A 10637-nucleotide genomic window follows, 5' to 3' on the forward strand; every position below is an offset into this window, starting at 1 on the left:
CATAAACTGAAGCAGATAGTAGCTTATATGTGGGTATGGAAAGATTTCCATTTGAAATGTCTGTGGTAATTAAAAAAAAAAACCTTTGGTATTTGAAAATTATTTTTTTCCTTTTGTCTGGCATAAAGGAATAGTAGATATTTTTTTTTGCTAATGCAGTGCATGATATTAGAAAAGGATTAAACTGATAATATTCAAAATTATTTGGAGGAATCTTCTGCTTCAGATAGCATTAACTGTTAAAGACTATAGGATTTCTACTGGCTGTCCACCCACTGAAAAGTTTCAGTATAAAGCAATGCAGTGTTCTTTGTTGTTTAAGTAAACCTGACTGAATCAAGCACACTGTTTTTAAAGATTTTCACATTCGGGACATTTAAACTCCATCCTTGCTCACCTTTTGAGCACATACCCACGCCAACTGGATAGTCTCTAGCTTTGATTATACTTACTGGGCTCATTCCCGTCAGGCAGTGGTCAGATCTACTCAACCTGTGTTTGAACAGTTTTCTGTGCACAGTTTACATACCATCTCATCTCAGGAAAGTAAAGAGATTGTGCCCAAACTACCCAAATCTCTAATCTTAACAGAGGACTCACACATGCATGGCAATATAATAATGTGCCCAATCTAAGGCAAGAGGGAATTAACAAAAATGACAGAATTTAAACAGAAATATTGTAAACATTTCCTTTCATCATTTTCCAATCTAATCTAACATGACTACAGACCAACACAATTGCAAAAGGATCCACACTCAACTGCGCTCTACCTCATCTTCCCCTTTTGCAGCTGAAGAAAGACTTCACCTTTCAGCCAGAGACTTACAGTGTCCTGGATTGAACAGATATCCTTTCTGAGGCTTGTTATGGTTGGTAAATGTGAGAAGTTGACAATCTCCTAAACAAATTAATTATTCAGTGCTACCAAAACGCTACACTATCAGGGTAGTTTAAAACACACAAAACAAAAGCCAGCGAAGAATTACCTGTGTTAAGATGAAGAGCCACTCTCTCTTTGGCATTCAGTACAACATGTTGCTGTTTGGCTACCAGCCACCCTGACGCTCCCTCTTCCTACCCCTGCTTTGTGGTGCTTATTATCACTTACTGACAAACACAGCTGTGCCAGTCAGCATTCTCCTTTTTTCCAGATTTAATCAGGGGCTTCAGACTTACTAAGGCCTCTTTGCATGTGTCTTTAGCATTAAAAACATGTTAAAAATCCTCCCTTGCTAGCAACTACTTTACCCACCACAGTTTTGAGGTGGATTTGGCCTGCTGGTGGCTTGCAGAAAAAGTTTCCAAACTTGCTTCTACGAGGACAGGCTGGAAATTGTCTTTTTCAAGATGAGTTGTCTGGACAATCTATGTTCATGAGCAACTAGCTAAAGAGATACTCACTGAGGTTGATATGACCTCTGCATGGATGACGATTTAAATAAAAACTGATCAATGTCTTTGATGAATGGAAAAGTATTCAACAACCAAAGCAATGGAGAATTCTGCTTTAAATAATATTTTTCTTGTAAGCTGAAAGTTGCTGTGCTCCCATGCACGCCAGCACCAAACCCTTTCCTGCACAGAATACTGCTATACAAAATGCAAAGTGCTCTCTATCTGTAGTCTTTCCAGATTGAAAAAGATCCAACAAGGTGAAATCTGGAGTCACAGAAGCACAATTTGATGTTAGAGACTAAAATCTCTAACAGAGGCTTTTTGTTACTATACTAAATTGCGCTTAGTCCCTGAGCCACACTTTCTCACTTTGCAGAACTACTGGGAGCAGGTTGACCAGTCCACAGTCAGAAACAATGTGCTTCTCTCAAATTATATGAGGGAGAAAAGAGGCCACCAAAACTTTCACAAGTGCTGTGTCTTGCCCAATTTACTTCCCCAACCCCTGGCTTCTATTCCTTATATCCTGGCTAAGGCAGCAGGAGGCAGTGAACAAGGGGGCTGCTTTGCTGACCTCTAGACTGAAACAGCCCTTGTCTCCTGGCCTGTAGAGTTTTATGTCTCCATCAGCTCTGCGGTGTGGGTCGGTGATGACTCGCTGGTGGTGAATTTCTCGCTCCTCTCCACGATCTTGTTTGAGCTGCCACTCCTTCTGATCCCTCAGTTTGGACTGTTAGGTGCATGGGCAGTTTGTAATAAAAGAACAAAAGGACAGGAGGGAATAAAGAAAACAAAAATGGGTAAGGTAGACGACTGAAAAACTACAAGACAAAGAAAAGCGTGAACAGAAAAAACAACTTAAACACAGTGGCATAAGAAAGTGAAGAGAACAAAACTAAAATGAGGATGAGCAAAATGATGGGCTGAAACATCTGAAAAGCAAAAAAGAGAAAGAGAGGAAAAAAGAATGCAAACACTGGTTATGAGGCGCATGCAATGAGGATGCATGAGTCAAACCAACAGCAAGCATACAAGTCATGAAGGATACGGGATACAAAGCTCTTCCTTCCTTACTTGTGCTGTGCAGAAAAGCCATATCCAGTGTGGCAGCTGTGGCAGTTTAGACATGCGCCCATAGGCAAGGCTTTAGGCAAGGCAGTCCTTCGCTGGCTACAGTGCTTCTCACCCGCTGCTCGGTTAGGGGAGTGAGCTGTAAGCAGGCTTTTCAAAACATATCACTTAGAAAATGGTGGTTGGGTTGGGTTCTTTTGGCAAGGCTTTTGAGAACATGCCTGACCCTTTCACCGGAGAGCACAATAAAGACCTCCACGCATTTCTTAGAAAGGCTGCTAAATTACTTTCATTAGGATTTTTTTTCTTTAAATTAATCTCCTCTTTCACAGGGAAACACTGCTGTCACAGACAAAAAGAACACAGACCTCCATAGTACCAGTGGATTAGCTTTTTTTTTTTTTTTGCCATGAGGAACCGCCTCTAAATTAAAAGAGTTGTGCAAACAAACAAAAGAAAAATCCTATAAAAGTGTCTGTTTAATATTACACACTTTAATATATTGCAGGTCTGAAATCATAACAAAGCAGCTGTGAGGAAAATTAGCTCTAGGGTAGCAATGCCAGCAAGAAACAGAAAGGATAAATAGAAAGAGGACAGACAAGGGGCTGACCTACCTGAAAGTCTGTGATTAACTCCTTCCCCAGGTTACCAATGGGAGAGTCTCGTGACATAGACGTCATCGTGGATAGGAAACTGGAAGACTCTGTGAGATGGGGAAGAGGTGAGAGGTCCTCCACCTGCTCCTTAAGGCCCTCCCCTATGTGATCAACCTTCTCCAGGAAGGTCTGTAGCTCTTTCCGGAAAGATTTCATCCTGGCATTGATGGCATCCAGAAGCTCTGGTTCATGCTTATCTTCTTCCTTTCGCTCATCACTTTTGAAATCCTGCTCAGTGGATGGGCTGCTGGTTATATGCACCTTTGCATCATAAATCAAGCTGTCTGTGTCAGTGATAAGACGATCTACAGTCCTTTCAAGGCGTTCAGCCTCACGTTTGATGTTAATTAAGGACTCGGTGTCCTCTTTTGCTCGCATGAAGTCGGTGGAGCACAGGTCACTGACTTCTGACGGCTTCCCACTCCCAAAACCTGATGTCTTCTCATAAATCTCCTCGGAGTCACTCTCACCCCCGATCGGCCCCTCTCTCTTTGGCTGGAGCAGGCGACCTTCTTCACTGTCGCTTTCCTTCTTACCCGCATCGCTGTCAGCATCGCTGTCCCTGGGGCTGGAAGTACGCAAGCCCAGGTGGGAAGCAAGGTCGTACCGCTGCACATTGGACATCAGGACCCTGTTCTCGTACTGCAGCTTCATCACTTTCCCGCTCAGCTCATTGATCTGCAACCTGGCAGACTTCAGCTCCTCCTGCAATGGCCCACCGCACTTGGACGCTGCATCCTCCAGCCAGCCCGGCTCCTGGCCTGGCTCAAACTTGAATTTGTTCAGCTCATTGGTTAGCTGTTTGTTGTGATCCTCGATTTCGGAAATTGACCGCCTCAGCAGTTCTGCTTCCTCTTCCACAAACTGCAGGTGTCGGCGCAGTTCCGTGGCCGACTCCACAGAGTCGCCGTAGGGTGAGGTAGGAATGCTTGAAATGTGGTCCCTGCTGAGACACTCTTTCTCATACTGGCACCTCATATCCTCCATCTCAGCTTTAATCCCCCTGTTCTCCACCTCCAGTTCCACTATTTTCCTGCCCAGTATGTTGGCCTCCTCCTCCACCAGCTTCAGCCGAAGCTTCAGCTCAGCCTCTCTGGTACTGGGTGGGCCTCCAGCCTCTCCTGTAGGTAGAGGACTGTCCACATCTCCATAGATGGATTTGTATTTCTGGAGCTCCTGCTCCAGCTCGTCCTTCTCTCTCCCCAGCTTGGCCATCTTCTTACGCATCAGCGCTGCTTCCTCTTTGGCAAACTGAAGCTGACACTTCAAATCAGCACTGTCCTCCTGCCAAGAACAAGTCCCCCACCAAAACAGCATTAGAAGAGAAGCACAAGCAGTTGCTCGTTTTCCAAAATCCTTCCTTCCCACCCTCTGAGCCATGTCTGCTAGGAAGACAAACATTACAGAGACAGTGCCACACAAACCACACAGTTGACACGTTTCATGGTTTGGTCCTGGTTAAATTTGCAAAGCAGCTTGACCAGAGTTAAACAGAGAAATAAAAATCAGGTGCAAGTGTTCAGTGATGCAGAAGTGCCAGTGCAAAGGTGCTCATTGTTTAATTTTTCTCAAATTATGAGCAAATTTTGTGGAAAACAAGAATGACTACATTGGACAGGTGTAGAGATTTGTTGGCACTTTATTTTTCACGCTACATTTGCTCACTTTTATCATGAAATTAATCATGAAATTAAAACTACTCTAACAAATTTCCCTGTCATAATCCCAAACCTTGGGCTTCTTCAGCTTGTGAAGCACAAAAACACGTGCTAAGCTGAACAGTTGTCCTGCAAAGTGAAGAAGCACTTCACCGTGTTCTTTAACTGGATCTCACAGCACTGTGAGAAAAAGATGGAATACCTAGCTCCCTTTCAGCATAGGAAGCACTACTGTTGTCATTGCTGTTGTTATTATTAGGATGGAACAGCATGTGACCACTCTTCCTTCTACAGCCAACTACTCACAAGGGAAAAGGGAAAAAAAAAAAAAAAAAAAAAAAAGGAAAAAAAATCATTAAATCACAGTCGTGTTCAAACCCATCCCATGCGAAAATCTGCACTATTTTCTAGAAGAACCAGTGTATTAAATAAGAGTTTAATTTTTTTTTTTTTTTGAGTTGGGCATTTTGAAGTCCTAAATGTCACTCTGATGAAAACTCCAGTGTGCACTGTGCTGTAATTGTGCTGAAATAAGAGACGAGGATAAGTAAATTCTAAGCTGATGAACAATTTCTTTGCATGAATCACTTTCATGAATTGTCATGGAGATACTGGCACTTGGCCTTATAAGAGACACATTTATCAGCATTAGCAGCATAATGGAAGGCAGGCTTTGAAAGACATCTCTGGAGATAGCAGATTTCATCATTGTTGTTAGGCCATGTGGACATATGTGCAATTATCTATGGAAACTTCGATTCAGTCTCTGTGGCACTGTTGTCTTTCACAATCACCATTTTGTTACAATTCCTAATAATGGCAACCAAATCCAGAAGATTACAAGACTGATGTTAATTGTTCACCCAGATCAGCCTATTAGAAGCAAAAAATAACAAAACTAATTATGGCTCAGCAATCTGAGGAAATAATTTAATTTCTAAAGTACACAGTCTTTGCACATTGGTAATGGTGTCTTTTATGTTACCTCAATTAATTTCTCCTCATCCTATTTAAATATATACTAATTATGAATTATGTTGTAATTTTAGCTGTTCATACTGTGTCTGTTAATACAGACACAGAAGTAATCAATTGCATATTTCTAAATTCATCATATTTCCTACTGATTTTGCTTCAAGCTTCACGTGATTTTAAAATACTAAATAGTGGGGAAAAAAAAAAACAAACCCAACTTATATGCTAATTCCATCATAGGGTTAAGCAACAGTCAAAGTTCCTATTCATGTGTGGTTTTCTGTGATAAGCCGAAGTCTGCTTATCAGAAAGCTGACATCAGCTGACTAGCTAAAACTCTGGTTGTGTTTCTGGCCACTTTCTGGCACTAGTAATGTGAGTTCTATATGAATGAAGGCAAGATGCATATAACCAACTACAAGTAGAGTCCAGGAGATGTTTTTTTTTTCCCATTCTCTCTTTTCGCATATACACATCTCCTTGCCATGCTGACACATATGTGCAAACTGCTTTCCTCTTGATGAACCTGAATTGCAAATTAAGTATCCCATAAAAGATTACAAGGAAAAGTACATACAGAGCACTGCTGTAAACATCTCTCAAATATTTCCTTACTTGTCTGTTAAAAGCTTGGAAATAATTATATCTGGCATTTTCCTCACTCTGTGATTCAGTGCCCTTCTCCATGCTTGCTGTCCAACTTTGGCTGCAGGAGCCCATTAGGCAGAGCGACTGCCTATAGCAGCTGCAACGATGCCCAAGGTGATGAGCAGTCCACGTGCACATCCTACCCAGGGCTCTGAGGGGTACAGGCAGCTCCTCCAGCAGCTGGTTGGATTGATTGCAAGCAGTACCAATAGCACTCACTGCCTCATACTTGACACAACGCACTGTACATTCTGAAGCTTTTGATGCAAAGGGAAGAGCTTCAGTGGATCTGGGATCAGGCCCATCACTGCAGCACAGCTCAAACTCAAGGCTTTCATGGAGGTAGCATGTTATTGCAGCAGGACAAAAACAGTTATAAGTATTCTTCTAATGACATTATTTAATTGCTAGGTTTTGTCTATAGAAAAAAATAAATACCACATTTGTATTTTTTTTTGAAAGAGATGAAACAAACAATATATTTTTCATTAAACAAACACAAGCCTCACACTGAACAACAGAGCTGATGGATGTTAATCTCACCTACTAAATATGGATCCCATCTGAAAAGGTGAGAAAGCTCTAGATCATCCACGCTTCCCAACCAGGGAATGTGACTACTGAAAATCCCATTCCCCAGACAGCTTTTTTTTTTTTTCCTCCCAAAAGAAAAGAATGGCCAGGAGAGATTATCAGCGAGATCTAAACATGCCAGAAGGGTAGGATCCCAACCTTCATGCATCTGTCCCTCTGAAACTTTGTGTACAGAAATATCAGCAATTTATTGATCAGTTGAAACCAAGTGGAAAGAGCAAGAGGGCAAGTCACCCACACAGGCAGGTAGAGTTTTGAAATGCAAGGCAAACCACAGTAAGGCCAAATCACAGAAATTACTGTTTGTTACAAGTTAAAAACAAATACAACGAAAGCCAAAAATATAATTAAAAAAATATAAAAAGAAGGAGAATATAGTCTTTCCATTGTTCTGGAGGAACAAGAAGTTTAAGTCCCAAGGGTTGAAAGCTGGGCTATGGCTCAGCCTGAATGTATTTCTGTATTTCACATCCAGCATGTGGACACTTTCCTAAAAAATGTAGGGCAGACTGCTTTAAAAAAAAAAAAAAAAAAAAAAAAAAAAAAAAAAAAAAGGACAAATGACAATGCAAAAATGTAGAGTCATTAATGGTGCTCATCACTGGTTTTAGGGATTATCAAGGATAAATGGGAATTGATGATTACTGATAGTGCATATTTGCATGCTATTGAACCACACCTCTTTACAGCACTACAGAGAGATGCTAATGAAAAAAAAATAAGTCAAAAGGAGAAAGCCCAGATGTGCCCCTAAAGAGTCTGCAGTCTAATTTAGGCAAATGGAGAGCATGGAGATAAAGAAATGAAACTTAAATGAAGAAAAGGAACTTAACTTCATTATGCAATGTAAATGATGTGATGAGTACAAGGAGCTGATCAAAAACTCCCAAACATGATATTTCTTTTCTGGCAAGAAGACACAAAGATAGATAGAGACCAACACCATCTCCTCTACCACCACCGGCTCACAGGAGCTGCCAGGCAGAAGATGGGGAAGCGTGTCGGGGTTGTGGATCCGACGACAGGGCGGTACAACCAGCACCCAAGCACCTGGTGAGCACCAGACTCCTACCTTGCGCTGGAGAACCACTTTTCTCTGTGTTTTGCCTGGTGCCTGGTACTTCCCAGGAAGCTCCACTTTGCAATTCTGCTGAATAAAAACTTTTTTCTTCAGTACTGCTAGAGGCAGGTAAGCATGACTAACAACTCTGCTTTTACATGACTTCTAGACAATCAGTTTAACATGTATTTCAGCTGTGCCCTGATGTGGACGTGATGTTGCCGCTCATTTTTATGATGAGCTCCCAGTAACTAATAATACCATATCTGCTCTACGTTATACATATCTGTAGGTATGCAGGTGCACAAATTTACACAGTCTAAGTCTGTGGCCACTTTTCAGTCACTAAATAGGTAGTAGGGACAAAGAGAAAGACAAAAAGGTTCATAATGCGGGCTTAAGTAAGCCAAGCCTTCAACTCCGAAGCTGTTTTGTGTCCAGCCTGAGGTATCTCAGTTTAGGTGTGTGAAACTATTTTAGCTATTTAGGGTGGCCACCCTTGAAGAGTAGTGCTACAAACTTGCCTGGCTGTGTCTGCACTTACCCCTGTGAGCCATGCCCCAGGACCCAGAGGCTGTTGGACCAGGTTGGGCACTTGGTGTGGTGTGCTCTTGTTTCAAACAGCACATTCCTCTGAACCAATACCCAGGTTCGCAGACTGCTCTGGGTAATGCCCTAGAGCTGGGAGACTGCTAGGACATGCCCTGACTGGATAAAGCATGTCACTATATAAGATTCTTTCTCTATCTTTCTTGCCCTAAAGAATTGCTTGGAAAAAAAAAGCGGCTACTTTGTACAGTGCTATCACAGTGGTTCTCATTTTCAAATAAAAATCCTTTGCTTACATGGTGTACACACATGTGTATACAGTGTGAAGTCTTTTTCCCTGGGTGGTTTCCGGAATCATATTTTCGTGGTGCAGAGCTGACTCTGGGTTACTCCATTAATTTTGTGAAGCCCTTTAAAAGGCTTTCAGAGGCAAACTCCTGAGCTCCAGTGTATGGATTTGGGCAGAGGAAGCAAGCACATGAATTCATTCTCTCTGCATTTTTCTGTATTTCCAGGAATGAGGGAGGGAAGGAAGGACAGTGCCTCCCACATGCCCCAGATGACTCAACTGTGCCTTCATTTCTAATTTCCCATGTGTGCACATATATGTACGTGTATCTTACATTTGCAGGAAAACAAATTTCTTCTGATCTCACTGATGACTTAACTCCCTGTAACAGGAGATATAGGAAGAAAGCCCGTGCCCCATTTTAAGGTTCAATTAAGCTGTACTTGTACACACTCCACAGGGATGCTAGCTTTGCTCTACCCTACAGGCAGAGACAACAGTTCCCAGACTGCCCACCACACCCCTTCAGCTGCACATGGAGCCCATTTCAAGTGCAGCATGTTCTAATTTATTACAGCTATTATTACAAATCAATGGGATTTTAAGGCTCCATCGGCTCCAAGGAAAACCATACATCTCGGTTGTGTGCACTGAGCCTGCCAAAGGGGCAGCAGGGGAGGCTCAACCTTTCTCTTGTGAAGATAATGATGCCACTCTTGGCTCCCTCTGCAGCTAGGGGAAATGCTATCCGCATCCCTCTATCTATAAACAGTAACCGTATGGCTGCTGGGAAAGGCTTCAACTCCCACTGTCAGCACAAAAAACAAAGGAAACACAGCCCTGAGGAGGACCAGCCCAGGGGACAACAGAAAAAAAACAGTGTCTGAATGTAGATAAAGGGTCCAGCTCAGGCTCTGCCCTTTACCTGAGCTAGGGGAAGCAGTAAAATTGAACAGTTGCTGCCATCTGAGGACCGTGCTGTCTGCCAAGCCACTCCTTAGTGCAATGACTTTGGCACCACGTATAAATTTAGCCATTCCCTAAGCTGCGATCCAATTACTATGTGAGGCAAGGTGATTTTCTCTTCCTGTAGGAAACCTTCAGCCTGGCTCTGCTGATGAATGTACAGCAAACCAGAACGCTGCATGGTTTAGGGATCGTACTCCTGTCCTAAATTGCTTCTACATTATCTCTGGGAAGTCTCAATAGATTAAGTCCTAATTGCACTCTAGTTAATGCGTCTGATGGCCCTGTCAACACCCATAAAAAGACATGTTGAGTTCTATCATGTGATTTAGATCCAGATTGCACATTCTCAAAAACCTTACCTGGGTAAATGGTTTTTTTTCTTTGTGCATTTCTCTGCTGCCTCTTCTCTTCAGGGAACTCTGAAACAGAAGATTGCTGGGTTATTGATAAGCCAAGCACTGAGTCTGCAAGTTTGGCAGAGCCCACCATCATAAAACTAAATGAGGGGAAAGCAGGGATATTCTCCTGAGCAGTGGGGGTTTAATTTTTGGTATTAATCACTAAGAAAACAAAATTATCAGGGCCTTGTCAGTGGGTTTTCTAATGCACAATATTTCACTCACACACACAAAAAAGAAAGGAATAAAATCAGTTAAAAGTTCACAGGTGAGAAAACCTCTTTTTCTTCTCCTCTGGACCACCACAATTTTTGGCAAAACTTTCTTTTGGTATGAAGCAATGATTTATGTTTGATTAATCCAGGGCAG

At 42.2% G+C, this 10637-nt stretch overlaps 1 protein-coding gene across 6 annotated transcripts in view; it reads right to left on the reverse strand.

The window, feature by feature from the left end:
• Nucleotides 1-10266, reverse strand: part of MTCL1 (microtubule crosslinking factor 1) — a 49414-nt gene extending 39148 nt beyond the window's left edge. For 3 of the 6 annotated variants that reach the window (XM_042868696.1, XM_042868694.1, XM_042868698.1), the window contains exons 1-4: nucleotides 10230-10265; nucleotides 8076-8150; nucleotides 3087-4412; nucleotides 1973-2128 (exon numbers count right to left, since the gene is read on the reverse strand). In XM_042868696.1, the coding sequence (XP_042724630.1) occupies nucleotides 1973-2128; nucleotides 3087-4412; nucleotides 8076-8150; nucleotides 10230-10259 (1587 nt within the window). In that variant the 5' untranslated portion in view covers nucleotides 10260-10265. Of the gene's footprint in view, nucleotides 1-1972; nucleotides 2129-3086; nucleotides 4413-8075; nucleotides 8151-10229 lie in introns of all 6 variants that reach the window. The other 3 variants (XM_042868699.1, XM_042868697.1, XM_042868695.1) reach the window with 2 other exon arrangements.
• Nucleotides 10267-10637: the final 371 nt, after the last annotated feature.

This window comes from Lagopus leucura, unplaced genomic scaffold (genome assembly GCF_019238085.1).
Source record: "Lagopus leucura isolate 7727_CA_CO unplaced genomic scaffold, USGS_WTPT01 Super-Scaffold_100002, whole genome shotgun sequence".
NCBI lineage: Eukaryota > Metazoa > Chordata > Aves > Galliformes > Phasianidae > Lagopus > Lagopus leucura.